Here is a 20,395-nt window from a genome sequence, read left to right on the forward strand (position 1 = left end):
GATTTTCTTTGATATCATAAGATGTCCATAGTAACATAAAATTAAGGTAATTTTGACCCAGTTTTTTCCTTTTCCAGAAAAAATATTATTGTAGATGCATATTTCTTTAAATTCAAGATGACTTCCTGGGGTCACTTAGGCTTCTTAAACTGTAATCTCTTTCTTCCTGAAGTTTGATACTTCCTTTACTCGGCTGGGTTAATAACTTTTCCAAGCTTAATAACTTGGCAGTCGTCTGTGTGCTGTGACCTCTGCATCTGTCACAATATTATTAAATTGTTTCATAGTTTAAAATGAGTGACAATGCCATCATTGATGTAAGAGTGATGCCTCTAAAATGCATGTAGTTATGTTTTTCAAAATTGGTTGACTTTTACATCCTTTATACCTAAATAGACCAAATATTTTGCTGTGGTGAACCAAAAATAATTTTAATGACAAGTATTCCTATAGAGTTCCTCTGTCTGCCTGAATTTTCACTTCCCTGTTACATCCCCTCCAAAATCATCCATCAGTTCCCACATGATCTTAACAGGATTTGTTAATTTCCTGTATTTTAAAATATGATAATTGTGGTTAAGATGGAAGAACCAGCATAAGCTTGTTGTATCTCTAGTGTGGGTGTGGAAATGGCTGTCACAGTTTGTTGACCTAGCTATTAAAACTAGGTCTGATTTAAAAGGGGCAACAAAGCAGCCAAATATAATGTAATGTGTTCAATCATAATTTTCTAGGTTGCCCACTTCGCTTGTGCATGCAGCATGTAAGTAAGCACTATGTGTTTCTGACATGTACTTTCTAGCTTCCCAGATGCCATTTACCAATATGCCATGATTTGAAACATGAAGCCAGGCTCAAGCTGTTTTCTTGCTGATTATAAGTCCCAGACCAGCCTGCTCTCAGACATTTTGAAATCTCATGGTACTCAGACCCTTGCCATTGTAGTCCTCTGCATAGGTACTTTGCATAGTCTTCTACATTGTAGTCTTCTGTCATGTGGAGCAGAAGTTTAGTTGCTTGTTTGATTTACCAGTTTAAGCTTACCAGCTATAGGTTATAATTCCTGAAAGGATTTTTTTCTGCTCTTCTTTCTGGTATGAAATTGTATACAGGAATAGTGCTGCTCCTGGTTTAAAATATGTAGAAAAGTCTACCTAAAAATTTGCTGTTTGAAATTATGGTCCTGGAGGGTACATTTCTAAGGTCTCTAAAATCTTCTCATGGAAAAAAGAGGTGCTAGGTAGGGCTCTCCACTTCTGATGCAGAGATCCTGCAGTTGCTGTGTACCCCTAAAATGTTCTTTAGGAGAGTGCAGAGAATCAAACCTGCCTCACAGAAATATCTACTGATGCAGATTCCTCTGGTGAAGTACTTGCAGTGTCATGAAGGACCCTGTTTGGAAGGTCATAGGGAAAGTGAGCATAGAAAGGAATTGCAGCTGTGGTTTCAAGGATGAATGTTTTACCCTTTGAAGTTATTTTGTTTACCCTTATGCAACCAAGTATTGACTGTGGGCAAGAAGTTTTTCTTCATTAGCATTATAAGATAAAGGATAAATGCCTTTTTTGTATAATCTCTCAATGGGACTGCAGCCACAGAAGTACAGAGTGTTTTCTTATTAACACATCGTACTCACTGTGGACGTGATAGACTGACCTTTAAAAATGCAGAAAAAATGAAAATATTTCAGTTCCTTGCAGCAGTAAGTGTGATATGATTCCAGAGTTCTAGAAATCCAAGTGGGAGCAGCACATCATCACTGTGGACTCTCTAACTTACCTGTGAGTGCTAAAAGCTCTGCAACATAAGAAAAATGTTCATTATTTCCTCATTACATGATGTGGGATCACTGTTGCATCATCTGGCCAACTAAAGTAGCCAAAACCAATGGGAGCTGTATATGTGATGTTCACCTCACAATAAAAACCCATTCCCAAAGGGAGTCTTATCCTGGAGTTCTGGTTAATTAGAGATTGCATAATGAAACAATTTTAGCCATATATTGAGAAGTAAGAGTTTATTCAACTAAGCAGTGCTAGCTTGTGAAATATTTCTTACAGCTGTCTTTCAGGAATTATATCCAGAAACAGGAAAGCTGAAAACAGGTTATTGAACAGGTTATTATTATTCATCACTAATTTGATGAATATTCATCTTCTACAGTGATAATGCTTGCAGTAGACTTTGGTAATATATATATATATGAGAATAGAGTTTCAGGTTTAGTACTGGTTAAACTTCAAGGTCTGATTGGCTGAATTTGGACTCATAGTATAGGAATGGTGAAAGCTGGATCCTTCACATACAGACTGCATCTGATTGTTCAGTGCAATAAGCTTGAGAGGTGCTACAGCCTCTTTGAAAAAGCTTTTCTAAAAAAAGGTGTGAGAGAAAAAAAAAATGGAACTTTTAAGAACAATTACCCTGCTTAAAAAATTCAACCCATAAGCTAAAAACTGGTAGAGTTACAGGCATTTGAAAATAGTGAATTATTCTATGCAGCATTGTTAGCAGATGAAACTCCTATGTAATCCTTGTAATCTTAAATGGACATCTTATTCTTTCCTTTTGGAGCGCATTGTTTGTACGGTCTTGAGTTTTCTGGGTATATTTTATAAAAAAAGAAATTAATGTCATACTGCAACTGTAAATTGGGCAAGACTCGCTTTCTAGATGTCTAATATGGCAGATTTGATTTAAATGCTGAGTGCATTGTAATTTTCCTAAGGGCTTTCTGCAAATCACACCTTTCACTGACTGCACTGAATAAACAGACACTGGTTTTGTAGCAGGCAAAAGATTCTTCTGGTAAAATAAGATCTCTTTCAGGGAGAGGATATCTCTTGGTTGAACAAATTTCTTGGAATTTGGGAATGGAGTATGCTGGGACTGATTCCCCAAGCAACCCAATTAAAAATTGTTGAAACTTGGCTTTAATCTCCAGCCCTTGCAGTCGTATGTTATCAATGAAGCTTTATCTACTCCAGAGGATGCACTGTGAAAGCAGAATGCTATTTTCTGTTCTCTCAATTACAAATCAAGGTTTGCTAGAGCAATTGGTATCTACAAATTTAATCTAATAATAATACTAGATTATTCTTTGAGCTATTAGGCTTTCTTATATTTAATAGGGGTAAAGGTCCTTAAAATCTCAAAGGAATATATGAGGTGTGAAACAAATACTCATTGGTTAACAGTTCAGGACAGCATATTTAATTTTTGTATAATATCAAATGATATTAGTTAAGCTCTGTGGCTAAGTACAATCATATACACAATTTTATATACTAGGAAGAAGGCTTCAGTTTCAGAGACTCTGGTACTGACAGCCAAAATTTAATTGTTTCCAGTTTTGGGAGTATCTAGTTCTGATGCAGTATGTTGTATGGCTTTTGTTAAGGGTTGGAAAATTATTTTAAAATTAATTTATTAATTTACTTATTAATTCCAGTGGCAATCTGATGTCTGGAAGGTAAAAAATTTAATATAGACAATATAAGAAGTTGTAGGGGAAGGGAAATATGTTTGTCATAAGAGCAGTAAGTTTGGATTGGCAGGGAGAATGCACTCAGACCTGACTTCTAATCTTGTTTTACTGTGTCAGCAGGAAGCTGTGCTGGAGGAAATCCTCTAATATTCAGAGACCTGGTCCTTCTCTAAGTTAGTGTATATGAACATTGGTCAGTCCCTATTGGAGCAGGGGATTGGTGTACAAGTGTCAAGTTTATTTTTTATATCAGGACTTTTGCTTTGCTGTTGAAGCTCGAAGAATCAAGAAATATTTCTGTTTAATTAGAATGCTTGAATACTGAGGCTGGAAGTTAAAAGATACCAAGCAATTTCATTGTTCTTAAGTTGAGCAATAATTTCATACAGTTATTTTTCTTTTCTTATGTTGTGGGCACTTTGCCTAAGTGTTTTACAGAGGTAGGATATGCAGATTATGAGGAATTCTCTACACCACTAAGAAATTGTATATTTTATGGTAAATTCACCACTTCATCTTGAAATGATTAGTTGTAAAAATCTATCTTCTGGCAAAGCTAGAATGCCTTCCCTTTTTTTTTCTGTAGCTTCCTGGAGTAAATGTTAAACACTAATGTAAAGTCAGATTTTAACTGAAAGTAATAACCAACATTTTAAAGTAAAATGTTATATTATGAATCAATTTTCACGTTAAAGAAAGACAGTGTCATTTCACATATCTACATTGATGGATAGAGCTAACCTGAAAAAGCATAAGCTTTTTAAATGGAAAAGCTTATGTCTTGTCATATATCTGGATTGTTTTTTTACGAGTTTTATGCATAATGTATGTTGGACTTGAACAAAGATAAATATGCATTGCAAGCACAAACATCTGCTTTTGTGAATGTGTGTTTAAAAAAACACCTTCTGTCACAGTAGAAAAGGTTTCTAAAAAAAGGAAGGGGGAACACAACAGGAAAAAAAAAAAAGAAGACAGGAAAACTGTAGACCTGCTTTTTGCAGGAGCAGATTGTGCAAAATACTGATTAAAAAGTAATATTTTATTTTTCTGGAACTCAAGCACTGAGAAGTTTACATGTGATCATTTGAGCACTGTGGGGTTCTCCTCCTCAGTCTATGGGTCTGATCATCATTTGAACTGTTTTCAAGGAGTAGGAACCTCCCCTGTACTCAGCCCAGAATATTCCATCCTGGTACTTGCTCCTGTAGTGGCCTCCTCTGTACCACACTCCGTTAAGGTTGGAGTGGGCGCACGCGTTGTACCACCAACCTCCTTTGTGAAAATGAGCACAGTTTCCTGGGGAAGAGAGAGATATAGGTGAAGTTAAGCCCTCAAGATGAGAAAAGAAGATTAGACAACACTTTTGTATTTTGGCTTACTTTAAGAGGGAATTTCAAAGTACTTTCACACCCTCTCATAGTCATATTAATTGCTGATTCTGCTGAAATTCAGTTCTAACACTGACCACTGCCTGGAGGGGGGGTGATTAACATGTTATTTTGTGTGACAACTGAAAAATAAGGAGCTCAGCTCTTACACTGTCAGCAGTGTTTGTCTGTGAGCTAACATTCAAAGAACTCAGATTATGTACTGTTTAGAAATACTTGAGTGGAAGCAATGTGAGTTGATACAGTCCCAAGCAGTGCTCAGGGCAACAGTTCCACAAAGAATTGCTTGTGACTTGTGTATTTACTGTTACAGGCTCGTTTAAGAGCTTGCGAGATTTGTCCAGCTTTATAGTTATTTGTCCAGTTTTATGATTATTGGCAGCTAAGAAAAAGTAGTTGAAGGATTATATGCTAGGGCTATAAGGGAAAAGCTGGAGGAAAAGCATGAAAATCAACAGAAGCTGTCCTTAAACGAGAACAAAACAAAGTGATCTTCCTTGTTTTCTTAAGTTTTGGTATGTAGCTAAGCTGGTGTGCAATTGCAAATCGCAAATTCATGATGGTGAGAGGATTTTATATTCATGGTGATTATTATGTGACCACTGCACTTGCCTGAAAGATCACCTGGATGAGTATTGCGGCTGCAAGAAATCACATGGAAGTGGTAAGGAATTGGGCAAATTACAAAGCTTGCTAAAGTGAGCCTCCAGTGAGAGTGATAGAATAGTTAAGGACATGTCAGTGTTAGGTTAATGGTGTGACTTAATGATCTTGAAGGTCTTTTCCAATCAAAGTAATTGTGTGATCCTGTGCATTTCAATTTCTGAATGATGCAGGGGCTTGAAGGGTGCTGGCTCACATCAGTTCTTTAACTCTGTCTCTCAGTAGAGTTGTTTTATCAGAATTTAATGCTTTTTTTTTAAAAAAGGGGCTATGACTAATGGAACCTACTCTATTCACTTTCCATACAGATTAGTTTCCTTACCTGAATACATATCCCTGTCTCTGTCCAGTGTTGTGAATTGCTTTCCATTATGCCATATCATGGAATCGCCCGCGTTTCCTTGATACGTTCCCAAGCGCAATCTGTAGAACTCACTTTCAGGCTCCAGGCGGAAGCTGCTGTACTCTGCATAGACCTTCTTGTTGCTCCAGTCCTCTAACTCAATCAATAGTCTGTAATTATCCTGATTGCTAAGCATGTAAATATTTTCTAGGCCCAGCCAGTACTCTCCATCTATGTTTCCAAAGCCTTTCTGTAAAAAAAGAGGATCAGAAGCAGATGTTAGCTTGGATTTTCTTGTTTGTCAAACACGTCTTACCAGATCTATTATAAACCAGTGGAACTTGGATGCTGGAAAGCCTTTAGGCTTCTGAATGATTGCACAACCTATGGATTTAAATGCTGCACTCAGCTTCACTTGGCCATTTAATTGGACTGCTAGCTACATGAAATAGTACCAGAATTGGTAAAGGTGGCAAAACTTACTTTTTTTTTCTGGCATTCCTCCTCTTTTTAAGTTAAAGGGAGAGAGAAAGGGGAAACAATATATTTCTTAGCAAGGGTAAGGAAATAAATGAGAATGTATGAATAATGAAATTAAAGGGCGTGTATTTCCTGGTTAGAAATAGTGTTTATGGATAAATAGCCTCACTTTTCAAGGTAAATAACTTTTAAATGAAACTGATGTTGATTTTGATTGCAAACTGAATCATGTAATTAATCCGTACTGTTTACTAGATTTGCGAGAAATGAAATACTAAGACATCCTTCTTCCAGCACAGTAGCTGTGAAGTGGTATTTCATGTCTGCTGTCTCCTGTTTTTGGTTAAATCTGTGTTGTTAATACTTGATGTTGTAGCTGCAGTAGGTACCTCACCCAGAGCAGCAATCTAATACCCTTCCTGCTTTCTACACTGTTTCCTATGCTGCTTATTATGCAGTACCTACAGATGATGGCCTGCTTTGAATCTGGGGAAGTCTGTCTCCAGCAGATTAACACTGCAGGCCGCTAATTCAAGATGCTGTTTCAGAAGTGACTTAAGTTGATCATGCTGATGCCAAAAATGGTAGTGATGTTTTTCTCCTGGCTTATGTCCACAGTTGCAATACTTCCCTTGCATCAACTTTTTAGCTGGGCAGCCACACAATGTTCAGGAAAAAACAGTAGAAATGTGGGCATAGGAGACATCTCTGTCAGTGGTGCAGCCTTTAGTTTAAAGCCTGTATGTATAAAGTCATCACATGATTTTTATTTAAAAAAAAAAATCAACAAAATCAATTTGCAAATTTCCTGTGCAGCACGAAATTACTCTGAAGCAGCAAGCATTTGTCATGCTATGTATTATGGCTGATAGTGAATAATATCATGACACACAAGAATGTTTCTCTTCACCAGCCCTTTATCTACAGATTCCCAACTTAAAGGTAGAAACTATTTCTTCAGTTCATTATTAAGAATGTTTTTAAGTTGATCCTGCAGATCTATGAATATACTTAAATAATTCCACTGGCTGAGATTGCTTATTTCATTACAAACACAGCCTATTTCAGACAAATCAGTTCCTACAAAGTAATACATCAAGTGAAATAGAACATTCCCACTCCAATATATTTGCTTCTGAGGGTTGACCACTCTTTTCAATTATCTTTGTTTGTAAAACTAATTTCACTGTCTAACTTCAGCAATCTGTTTCTAGCTCATCTGTTTATCACTCAGCACAGTGAAGAATTGCACTGGACATGTTCACACCATCTTGACTGCAACAGATAGCACGACCTCGGCAATGAAATTATTTTCTGCATTGCAGAATTTACCTTGTAACTGTCCCAGTTCCTGAAGAAGTTGACAGAGCCATCTGTCCTCTTCTGAATTACTGCCCATCCTCCAGGGTCCAGGCTGTTCTCACACCAGAGTTGCATCGGCTCATTACTGTTTTCAGGTTTGATCATGTAAATCCCGCTGTTGGAATGCCCAGCTTCCTTGGCTTGTTGGCAGTCTTTGAATGGACCTTTTTGAAAAGAAATACTGTAAGCATTCAAGTTTGGCTTTGCAGTGCATGTTTTTCAAGAATATTTTGTCAGGGTAATGGAAAGTCGGTAATTCAATTAAGGTAAAACTACCATGGAAAACAGTGTAAAAAGCTACTGTCTTAGATTAATTGTTAATGTAAATAAATAAACATGTTAATATTCTCTCATGTATTTTAAACAAAAGCTTCATTTTGCTAAACCTATAGAGTTTGGCTACCAATACCCAATTTTTACTGACATCTATGTGTCTAAGATTTATACTTTGACTTTTGCTATTCAAGAAATCCATTATGATTTTCATTAACCATTTTCCCCTCTACCACTTTTAAAAAAGGTAGATTTACTTCATTGTCCTGGTGTGCACAGTGGAAACTTGGGAAGTTTAAATCAAAGCAAACCCAAGAAACAATCAGCACATGCACACTCTCACACCTAATACAGAAATAGTTTGAGAGCTGCTGTAAGAAGTACTGTAAGAAGTTACGTTACTGTGCTGTAAGAAGTTTCATTAATCATCCTTTTGTGATACATGTAGCTGGTAACTGATGCAGAAAATATGCATACAGTAGACAAGGACTTTTAAGCAGATAGAAGGACAATTTCATGGCTGTGGTGCTACAAAGATGCTGTTGATGGTGCTGCTTGAAAGCTCTGTTGTAGACCATGTGAACAGTGGTTTTACAAATGGTACTTCTAGAAGACAACCTGATTATTCTGTAGGAGGCATGGAGCTTATGTATCATTAAGAGCTTTGCCTATTTTGTCTTTCTGTTTTTAGTAATATTATTTTATACTATTTGGAAAATTATGTTGATGTGTCATTATTTCAGTTAATTTAGAAGTAGACAGGTTAGATACTCAAAAAAAGCTGGATGCATTCTGATGGAGAGTTAGTGGCAAATACCTTAAATGTATTTGAAAACTTTTTTTCAGTAAATATGAAAGTTAATTACCTTCAGGTCTCCTCTTATTTCAGAAGGCTCATTTTATCAAATCTGCTTGGAAGTTCAAAGAAAATGTATCAGTCACAGAAGAAGCTGATGTGCAGAGAAGCACAGAAGACAGTGGCTGAGGTTCTTTTTTAATGCAAATGTAGAGGTTGAGTGGAAGTGTGACCAGATTGAAGTTGTGTAACTAAAGGAAGTTGAAAATCACTTTTTTTTTTTTTAATTTTTGGGGTGTTGTTTAGTTTTTTGTTTTGTTCATTCTAAAGTACTTGTTGACATTTGGATAAGTGTGTAATTAGCAAGAAATCCAGATGGCATTTCACTACTTGGGAGCTTCCTGGCTATGATAGGGCTACCAAGAGTACTGCAGACATTAAATGATAGTTGTCAGTACTGCTGCATTCTATACTGTCACTGTTTGATGTTTTCATTGTCTTTGTAGTGCATGCAACAGTAGATTAGGAAAAAATTTGGTATATGAGTGCTTTTTCTTTTGTTCACAATTCAAATTTCCACATAGATGGTACAGATGGTTCAGGTAATTGTGCCTGGGCTGAACTGAGTCTCATTCCCTTTCCTTCAACTGTCTAAATTTGGGCTCTGTGTATTTGAACGGGGAGGTTGGTTTAGAAGTATAATGGTAAAACAATTACTCTATTAGAAAAAGTGTAAACAGACAAGCCTTTTTTTTAATGTTAATTGAATATTAAGAATAACTTGGATCTGCTGTGTTCTGTTTCGTATGATATCTACTTGAGGATGAACAGAGGACACATTTTCTTTGAGAGACCCAAGTAGGGTGGGTGATTTTAAGTAGTTTTAAAGACAGACAAGAGTTCTACTGGTCTGCACTTATATTACTTCTAAAATTCAGAAGGCATTAAAGTCACTGGACGTAACTTATCTGTTCTCTGATGTTCAGATTTCTCTCCGGGCTTATCGTAAGTTCATGTTAGAGTAGAGGTAACACTTCAGCTCTTAGTTTAAGGAAATCCAACAAATCCTATAGCTTTTGGTGCATGGCCTTAGATCTTTGAGAACTAAGTTTTTTGTTGTGTTAATTATTTTAAGTTCCCAGTACAAAACCTGATTCATTTCTTGGAAATGCTAACATTTGTGAAATAGTATAAGATTCTCCATAATGCTGGTGTTAGGGAAGGCTCTGGCTAGAGAAAAAAACAAATCTTTACGATCTTTTTGTCTATGCAAGGCCTCTTAAGTATCTCATGCATATCCAGTCTTTAAGTCTTAACACTAATTTGCTGACACAATTAGGTAAGTTAGAAATACTCTGAGAAGGTGATATCTTAATATTTCAGTTCTAAAACTATTTTAAATGTGTGATTTAGTACAGATCGTATTCAGTCGTAAAATAGATGTAGTAGAGAAAAAAAATGATTAAATATTATGTTGGAATTGTAGTAAGATGATGGCTGAATCCCATTTTCAGGTGCCAAATGTTATCTTGAGGGCGTGATATAGGAGCTGTTGCTTGTGTTAGCTTCATATTGATCATTTTTTGGACAATAGTAGAGGAAAATACTAAAAGTTGGGCATATATTAAGAAGTTACATTGTGGGCTGTGAAGTATTAGCACCGGGGTGAGGTATGGATTTGTATGTGTAATTTTCAAGTACTTTTTGTACCTGAAGCTACTTTTTTTTGCTAAATACTAGCAGCAAAATTTGGGGATACTGGTAATTATTCCAAGAACTGAAATAACCATGAAAATTGTAATTCACAGGAATATTATTTAGAAAAAATTTAAATTTCAGAAAATACAAACTCATCTTTCTATTCCCCATATATTCTGAATTTGACACTCCACCCACAATATTAAGATGCACGCTGACCCTTCTGTTAAGTGCTGTGTTCAAATTCTCTTGCTTGTCCAATTCTTTATTCTGTCTTTGGCCTACTTTTAAATAGGACTGTTTGGTTTTCATTGGTCTGTTTTGACATACTCATACATTACAAATAGTCATCATCTTTTAGCTGTGAAGTCCACTTTTCTATGATATGGCCAGTTTTGGTTCTAGGGACCATTAAATATGCTTCTCTTAATTTAAAAAATCAGGGACAGTTTGGCATTGTGTCACACTTATTTGTTTTAAATGACTGACACTCTACCAGCTGTAGCAATTCTCAACCCTCAATTAAGCCCTTAAACTTCAAGAATCTAATATTAAATACAAGAAATTGAATAATGGTAAAATAAATTTCCTAGGATTTTTTTGTGTTCCATTGGAAAAAATGGATCTAGCCTTCAAACTTTCAGGGGTAAATAGGGTAGTGAAAACCATGGTATATGTTTTAGAGGAAAATATTGTGCTGTTGCTTCATTTTGTATGTACAGCAGGTGTAGATTTAGGGAGATAAATATGCTTTTATGACAAAAGCTTGAAGCATGGGTTTTCTGGGAAGCAGGAAGTTGCCATTTGAGTTATACTTTTGCAGTCTTGACCAGACATTAATGTAATGCTTTTATATTGGCTGTTTCCTTTGTGTCATGAGGTGTGATTTAAATTCTTGTGACATCTGGCATTTTATCTTGGGCTCGTGCCTGAATTTTCTGCAGACCCTGAATAAAAATAGTTGCTCTTTACGTGAGCAGCAATTTGTCTGTAATACTGAGGAATAGTCACAAATAAATGTTGGTCTTTTGCTTAGAAACCACATTGAACTTCCAGCTGTTACTATAGGCAATTTGAAAGTTTAAAAAAAAAAAAAAAGCAACCTAGAATCCAAAAAAAAAACCCCAACCCAAAGCAACTAAACCAAATCCTTTTGCTGTGCAGGCTAACAGACACCAAGTGCAAGTGCTTGAATTGATGTCTGCAAAACCCCTGTTTTTCTGAATTTTTTTTTTTTAATTGCAATTCTGTCAAAATTTCAATAGGGTAAGAATCATGATGGAATACTAGGCAGCTAGAAGTAGCTAATTTTCTTGGCACTAGTTTTGTTTCTACTGATAAATGAATTTATCTAATGACATGAAGAATGTAACACATGAGGATGTGATAGACTTCTGAATGTATTTTCATAATATTTAAGGTATTACTTGAACTTGCCATCCCCTACTGACATCAGATTTTGGGGAACGTAGTTACTCATTCTAAATTTCCATGTAATTGCTTCCAGCCTTGAGTCAGTTATCTGTCAGACTTACCTTACTCTTTTGAGTATTTCAACCAGACACTTAGAGACTTATTAAACAACTTTGATGATGGATATAGAGGTTCATTTTAAATCAGCTCAGAATAGGAACAGTGAAATTCCTCTGGCAGATGAATATGTGTAAGTATAAAGGACAACTACTTAATTCCTTTATTTGGGATAAGTTAGCTTCTCATGTTCACCCTTACTGGTGATTAGTACTATTGTAGCATGTAGCTGTTAGGCATCTTCATAGAAGCAGAGCTAAATGATAGAAAGTATATGCTAATAGTAAATTTATATTCCCATGACTCAAAACCCAGCTGGAGACAGAAACCCATGTATTTGGTGACTCAAAGGCATAAATTCTTCAGATTGAATTTCTGAGTATCAGCTACTTCAACAAATTCGTCTTAAAAATTCAACTATTTAGAAAACTAAAGCCTTCTCTGGGGCTGGGGGTGAGGAGAGTCAGAATGAGGAGCAAAGGGTTGTACTAGATTCGTTGAATTCTTTGTTCTATGTCTATAGGCAGGACAGTATCCCTCTGAAACAGAAATCTCTGGTTAGATAAATAGTGATAGGTAACTCACCCTCATTAATTAAAGCCAGTGGTGGTACTCTGAAAGGACTCTTTGTAGGAGAAGTAGCTGGATCAGGTGGTGGCCTTACATCTCTGTCTCTGGGGTAACCTGGGTCTCTCTGTATCTCATTACCCCCCAGAAGGATGGGTGTGTATGGCTGGCTGTTAGGAATGTGCTGGGGCACAACTTGGACAAGAGGTGGAGACCCATGGGTGTCCTGTCGTGAGAAGATCCTCAAGCACTGCTCTTCCAGCAGTGAGATAGTCACAGACTGATTATTTACAAGGTCAGTGAGTGCTGCGTATTTTGCTTCCAGCTCCTTGTATTTTGTTGCCATCTTCAGCATTTCTGTTGTAACATTGAGGACCTTGTTCTCCAGTTGGGAAAGCTCAAGGGAGTTATCACGCTTCCGAATGATCTCATGCAAGAGCTGCATGTAGAGTTGGGTGACCCGAGAGTTCATGTTCCGACTTTCTTTCCTCAATAATTTTACTTCATTCACAATGTTTCCATCCACATCCACTACCAATTGCAAAATATCAATCTCCCTCTTTTGCTTGGACAGGACATCCTTCAGGTTCTCTATGTCCATTCTTGTGACTTCGTCTTTTCTGTTCCCAGTACCTGGGCCATTGGTATTCACACAAATTGGCCCTGTGATTTTTTGTTCCGGGACCAAGAACGTGTAACTGCATTTCTTCCCATCTTCTCCACTGTCTGCAGAACGAGGGTACCTCCTCTGGGATGTTCTGTTAGGTGTAGATTGCTCTGTACAACGCCCAATAGACAACAGCAGGAACAACAGTACACCCAAAGTCCATTTCAATATCTTCATTTTGAAGCGAGTAAGCTGAAGGGACTGTTGAACAGAGAAAATATTAAATAAGTGAATTAAAGCCATAACTAAGGCTTCTGTACACCTTAAACTGCTTAAACTGATGGCTTTTCCATGTCTAGGTAGAAACAAGTCATTGGAATCTCTTACTTGGAATTAGATTCCATTAGATCAGCTTTGGAGAATAGCTTTCTATTTTCAGTAGCAAACCGTAAAATTTAGGTTTTGGGTTTAGTAAAGAAGTTGTTGCAATAGACAAACTTTCAGAAACTGTGTTCTGCTTAGATTATGTGTTACACTTTCATTATAAATTTGACTGCTTAGATGTGTACTTACTGCTATTAAATTTGCAAGGTTATAGAACATACAGAGAGCTTGGAAGTTTGGAAATTGGGAATTTTGGAATTTTCCAGCTGTCTTTTAGTTTTATGTATGTATAATTCATTAAATACTGTATAAATATATACAAACATGCATTTTTCAAATGTATATAAACACAGATACAGTAGACTTGAAAAATATAGACATACCTAACAATTTTTTGACATCAGTGTTAAAATATTAGCATAATGTAGTGAAGTGTTTAATTCAATTTTTAACACCTTCATGTAAAGAATTTAAATGCAGTGATAAACGTCCAAGAATGTTTTGGGGGATAGTTTTTCTTCAACTTTATTTTAAAATACTTTAGATGATAAAGGTAGCACTAAAATCAAGGGGAAAAACCCCCTTCATTTTGATGTTTTATTTGCTTTGTCAGAAGATAAGTGTCCCCCCTTTCAGCTGCTCATCTGGCTTTCCTTTCCAGAGTGCTATGAGGGGTTGTTGTACAGTGGACATTGTATAGTTAAGAAGATAAATAAAACCAGAGAAGGTTAAAAATCTTCATGCTGTTCCTGCCAAGATCAAGTTTAAGTGCACTGGGCAATCCTGAAAGAGTCACCCTCGAGGAGAAGCAGACCAGAGCTGCTCACTTGATATTCACATTTTAAAAAGATGAGTTACTTCTCCCTGTTCTGTTACAGGATTTAATACTATTGCTGAAAATCATGTCTGCTCAGTCCCCATATGTAATTTTTTGGTGTCACTGAGAGCACTGGTTGCAAATATCCAACTGTGCTGTACATGCAGTCAGGAATTATATCCATGAATCTTGATAAATGTTCCACTCCTGCTTAAAAAAAACCTGGCAGGTGCACTGCAAGCCCTGCTTCTGGGAGGGCAACAAAACACTTGGTTTTAGCAAATACTTTTTTAGCAAATATATTTCTTACCTTACATAAATAGAGGGTATACATAAAAGATTGAGAATGTTTATTGAGAAGTTTATTGAGAATATTTTAAAATATATTTCTGTATGTTTCATTGCTAATTTTTAGTAATAAATATTTTAGAGTCTAGTAGTAAATGTGGGAGGTTTTTTCCAAAAACAGAACTTCATTATAAGGTTTTTGTTAATGTTTCTCTGCTGAAAGAGTAACTTCTGCTGTTTATTTTAAACAAAAAACTAGGGGAAAGTATCACTTTTCTCCAGAGCTAATTGTGTATTTTCCTTTAAGTTCAGACATTCAGACTTTTAATTGTTTGAACAGTGCTCAGAGTTGGAAATTCAGTAGGTTAAATTTACACATGAATCATGGCAAACACATACTAAACAATTCAGTGTGTAGTTTTGAGCATGACAAACATGAGCTGAAACAATTGTTAGAAGTTTGAAACCTCATGACATCTAAATTATTTTTTTTATTATTTTCGATTTTTCACACTCAGCATTTGCAGATGCAGGGAAAGTGACTTTATGGCATATGGCTAAGGATGAAGCCATAGTACAAGTCCAGTATGTTACTATTTTCACAGTATATAATAGCTACTTTATAGTTCAAAATGGTGAATAACACTTTAGTTCTTGGTAGTTTTTAAAGACCCTATACAGTTACTTAAATAACGAATGGCTGGGTCTTTTTCCCCCAGCAGTACATTTTCCCCCTGAAATAGATTAAAACTTAAATGAGTCTTTGAAAGCCAAACATTTTGCCAATGCAGCCCACTTTTTGCCCATGTATTCTGTTGCAGTCTGCTTTCCATATTTCTTTTAATATGCATGTTAGTTTTGAGCATTTATGCTTAGGCATTAAAGAGGAGTTTTGTGCCTATATGAGCACAGTCAGACCATGAAATTAAGTAAATGCTATAACATAGCATAACCAACTGCAGCAGCTGCATAAGATAGTGTCCTAAAACTTTGAAATAATTTAAATCTCTTGTATTAAACTGAGAAATACAGATTAGCTTGGATCAGTTCCTCCTGAGAATGGTAGGAAAACTTCCATGGAAACTTTGATGTTGAAAAAATTAAACATCGTGTTTGAGCAGTTTAATGCCTAACTTGTTAGACAAGAATAGGTTCTGAGTAAGATATTTGCCTGGAGTTTTAATCAGCTTAGATGGAAAGGAAAATACTGTTTCAGAAATTTCCTGATATTCTGGGCAAGCTGCTTAAAAAAATAGAAACTGTTTATCCAAAATATCACGGAATGATAGCCCATTATGTAAGATCTAGAAGTGACAAATATTAGATTTGGGAAATAGGGTTTTTAAAATAGTTTTTGTAAAGGCTTTTTTAATCAGAGATATTAGTCATAGATTCCCAGGTTTCAGTGTTTGGGTAATGTCATTAACTGTTAACGAGAAAGGGGTTGAGACTCAGGGATCAGTTTAGACTGAGCCAGAGTCTTAAACATTCCTGCAAGTCTGGAGTAGCTGAAATACCTAAATGCAGACCTTAAAAGATAAGTGTGATTGTGATTGCAGGAACTATTGCTTTAAAATCTTATTTAACTCTATCTGAACTGCTGTGGGTTTTTAATTGGAACAGACTGTCATTTTTTACTCGGTTCTGTCATTTTTCTGTGTCACACAGATTTAGGTCTTAGATTTCTGTAGGAGTGGCATTCCATATCTTTTGGCATGCTGACATTTTCTTGCTTTTGCAGGAAAAAATGTGCAGCTATTCATAACAACCCAAATTTCATCATCATCTTGTCAGAAATACTCAGTGCTGTGGGTAGGACTTCCAATACATTTTACACTGAATGCCATTCCTTTTCTGGTCTCTTTCCTTCTCCAGACTGATTCTTTATGTGGGCAAAAAAACTGAACAAGCAACAACAAAAAACTAAAAAACCAAACCAACCAAAAAAAAAAACCACAACACCCCCCCAAAACGACACTCCACAAACAAAAAATTCCAACCTCAAAAAAGCCAAACAACAAAACAAACAAAAAACCCCCAACCTTTCTCCCAAAATCAGTCTTTGTGTTTTCAGAGCATCTAAAGGAACAAAATTCCAGCTTAAAATAGCAAAATAAATACTATTACTAGTATTTGAATGAGAAACTACTATAATACCATTGTTACCCCTAAAAATATTGTATCTGTTAAAATATTAGTGTTGCAGGGATGAGGAATCTGGTTTGCCTGGCATTTTTAAACTTTCTATACAGCTGGCTATTGTTCTTGGTTGTATTGCTCTGACTGGGATAGCAGGATGTAGAATCTGGAAACACAAATCAGAATCTGTTCTTTTATCAGAGCTGATGAAGGCTGCTTCTCGTTGGGCAAAATAGGTTGTTAAAAATGAATGTAAGGGAAGTGTTGCAGGTAAATGTGAATACAGGCATTCCCTTTTTATGGAAAGTTTTTATGGAAAGTTCAGTACCAATATGTATCTTTATTCAAACTATCGTTAAAAAAATATGGTTAAATAATAAATAAAAGTGGTGCCTGCTCTTATAAACCTGTCTTTATAAATATGTAAACCAGGAAAATAAACAGATTTTTTTTTTTTAACTAAATGATAATACTGAGAATAAAGAGTCTCTTAACATCATGTCAACTGATTTGAAATCTCTGTTATTGATGTTACACTTACTTTGTTTTCTGTTAAGCTTTGTCTGAGCAGCTGATATTAGTAAAAAAAATCTGTAGTCTCCTATCAGAATAAGTGGTAATGATTTTTTTGAGGGACTGTGTGTAAGGAGGGATGTTGGCTTAAAACTGGGTTCATAACATTAGAAGTAATACTGCTGTGAGGGAAACACTCATATTAAAAAAGAAATGTTCACATGGATTTTTGATGTATCTGTGTACTTCTGTATGTTACTTTTGCCTATATAAACAAGTGCTTTTCCAGTACTCTGCCTTTGCTGAAATAAGAGTTACTTTCAATTGTATTGACTGGTATCCAGGAATATTATGTTCTTGGTCTTTGTTAGTCATATATGTGATGTATTGAATCAGAGTTCTGCTTCTCTGAGATTACTGGAATTTGATTCCTTTTAGAAAAGCTAATCTAAAAATCTAAAATTCTAGACTAGTTGAAATTCTCTGCAGAAGAAATTTATGGATTTTGTTATATTAGATATTCTATAAATAATTATTTTCAGAATTACCACTTTCATAAATTTCCAGGGGTTTTTGTGAAATTTTTTTGGTGAAGGTTCCTTTGTAGTTGTTTGCAGCCATTGTGTGTGTTTGCACCACATGAACAGGCAGGTACAATGGAGTGCAGCATTTTGCATTTTGGAATGTGTTATTTAGGGACTCCAGAATTCCCTGTAAAACAGGTAAAAAGACAGGAAACATCTAGCAATATTTGCTATTGGAAGTTTCATGTCTTTGACTGCCCTATAAATTTTAAGGACCAGACTAATAGGGCATGTTATGGATAACAAACTGAGCACATTAAAAGAATAATGAAAGCCTTGTAAAGCTAAGTATATGCTGGCAAAATTGTAAAGATTCAGAATTTCCACTCATTGAAGTGAATTCTTGTAAAAAGTTAAATGACATATTTTGCATAATCCTAGTACTGCATTGTTTAAAAGAAGCCTTTTGAAATTTGAACTTAAAAGCTGGAAGACAGCAAAAGAGAGAGTTAAAACCTCGCATGTAGCTATTTTATTGCTTTAAAATTATTGACTGAGCAGTTTTCATTTGTAAAAGATTGAGAAATTGTTGTAGCAGCTTAAATCAAAACCTTAGCTAATCATAATTGAATGGAGATTGGTGTCCTAAGCACACCATGTATGCTTCAAATGGGTTTTGTTGGTTTTGTTTATGTTCTATTTAAAATGTAAAGAAGCACAAAAAGATAGTAGGAAAAAGTGCTCAAGAACTTGTAAAGGATCCATCTTTCTTGTTTGTTGAGACTGTTTCAGACTCGTTTTCCTCCGGTAGCTACTAAACTTGAGTTTAGCTTTCTGTAATACTTTCTCTTTTTTAGCATCACCCTCTTTGTTCTCATAATGTGTCAGATTTCTGAGCATTTTTTAATACAAATACACTACCTAAATTCTTTTCCATTGTTCGGTATTATTTGCAGTATTTTAATTTCCATGTTGAGAGACAAAAGGAGACAAAAAGTAGAAAATTAGCTATTAGCAGTTCTTTTTTTGTTTTTATCTATGTTTTCATCTTCCATTTGTAAACAGCTTTACTTTATTAATCCTTGACTTGAAACTGCATCCATTCCCTTCCCCCCCCCCCGAAGTGACTGAAAAAACCTCCATTTTCTGCTTAATAGTTTTGTATTTCATGTTTATGAAATCTAACTTTATTTAGAAACAAACTGCTGCTCCATTTGGGTATAATGAACTTCCCCAAATAGTTAAAGGTGTTGCAGCAACATCTTTGGATTTTCAGCTGCACAGTCATTTGTGCTATAAAGTTAAATTCTGAATCAATGTATGATTCGGGTTTCTTGGTTGGTTGTACTTAGGCTACTTCTACTGCTTAAAAGTACCATAAATTAAACTTTCATTGAAACAGTATGCAGTGCTGCTTACAGATATGCATTGATTTACTTGGGATTTTTCACAGTGGTTTTATTTTCCATTTTCTAGTTCTAGTTTATCTTACTTGTTTTTATCAGGTTTATGCTCTGGTGTTGGGTGAAATCCAGCAGCCCTGAAATCAGTAGGATTTTTGGATTTCACTTGTTGGTAACATCAGAACTTCACAGTAATATGTTCAGAATACTCCAATTACATGCTTAGCAAATAGTCAGGTTGCATTAATTTTCTGTAACTGTATCTAACAATTTATGAAGGATTTACAACTAAAATTTGTTCATCCTTATAACTGGAATGAGCTAGGCTCTGCTGTAGTGCAGTCCTTTTTAATTCTTCCCAAGTTTCCAAAGGCTACCAAATGCCACAGAAGTGAGGTTTATATTTTTGTTGTCAAAATTTTCTCTGTCAAGAGAGATTTGTCTATTGGCAATTGTATATGGATGGCACATGTAGATAGAAGTCACATATATTTCAAAATTAGTCTTACAAGTTAGGCAACTTTAAAACTTACCCAGAAAAAAAATCTTCGGGCTGTTTTTCTTCTGTGGTAGATGAAAATCCAGAGGCCAGATGGCTTTTTCTTGCTTTCCTACCCGATGCTGTTGATTGTTAATCTTCAGTTGGAGTCAAAAGCTGCTTTTGCCTTTTCTCTGCTAGATCCAAGCTGTGTGGAAGAGTTGAGGATCTTTGTACGATAACTGATCATTGAGGGGGGGTCAAGGAGGGCAGTGTGTATGGAAAGTTCCAGTATGTTTTATTCCAGAAGACAGAAATTAATGCTTTTGGGGACTGCAGTGTTTTATTCTCATATGCAGAAGTACACTAACCAGCTACAGCTGACCCAGATTCCATACTTCTAGACGGTTTTTTTTTAAACAAACACACACTGGGCTGAGACATTCAGCCCACCTATGATGTCACTGCAAACACACAGAGCAGGAGAAACTCCGCCTTCGGATTTCCTCTCCGTACCCTCCAGAAAAGGAGGGGGTAGGGAGGCTGAGAAGTTATGAACAAGGAAAGATTGTTTGCCAGTAGAAGGGAGGTACCATATGGCAACAGACTGTGCAAGAGTTCAGCGGGCAATTACAAATCAAACATTTTTACT

The 20,395-nt window shown here is 35.8% G+C and overlaps 2 protein-coding genes across 5 annotated transcripts in view; one reads left to right on the top strand and one right to left on the bottom strand.

The window, feature by feature from the left end:
• RALGPS2 (Ral GEF with PH domain and SH3 binding motif 2) overlaps nt 1-20,395 on the top strand; it is an 87,368-nt gene that overhangs the window by 38,190 nt on the left and 28,783 nt on the right. The gene's annotated exons all lie outside the window — the stretch shown is intronic.
• ANGPTL1 (angiopoietin like 1) lies at nt 2,618-20,186 on the bottom strand. The gene is made up of 5 exons (XM_071751164.1): nt 19,799-20,186; nt 12,609-13,458; nt 7,697-7,890; nt 5,864-6,134; nt 2,618-4,786 (listed from the first exon to the last, which is right to left on the bottom strand). The coding sequence occupies exons 2-5, from the start codon at nt 13,432-13,434 to the stop codon at nt 4,599-4,601; spliced, it is 1,479 nt and encodes a 492-aa protein (XP_071607265.1). The 5' UTR covers nt 13,435-13,458; nt 19,799-20,186; the 3' UTR covers nt 2,618-4,598.

This window comes from Heliangelus exortis, chromosome 8 (assembly GCF_036169615.1).
Source record: "Heliangelus exortis chromosome 8, bHelExo1.hap1, whole genome shotgun sequence".
In the NCBI taxonomy this organism is placed as follows: Eukaryota; Metazoa; Chordata; class Aves; order Apodiformes; family Trochilidae; genus Heliangelus; species Heliangelus exortis.

Coding starts and splice junctions, on each gene's coding strand:
- ANGPTL1 (XM_071751164.1), bottom strand. CDS start 13,434: ATGAAGATATTGAAATGGACTTTGGGTGTACTGTTGTTCCTGCTGTTG. Junction 6,135..7,696: donor GGAACTGGGACAGTTACAAG/GTAAATTCTGCA, acceptor CTTTTTTTACAG/AAAGGCTTTGGAAACATAGA. Junction 4,787..5,863: donor AGACAGGGATATGTATTCAG/GTAAGGAAACTA, acceptor TCTCTTCCCCAG/GAAACTGTGCTCATTTTCAC.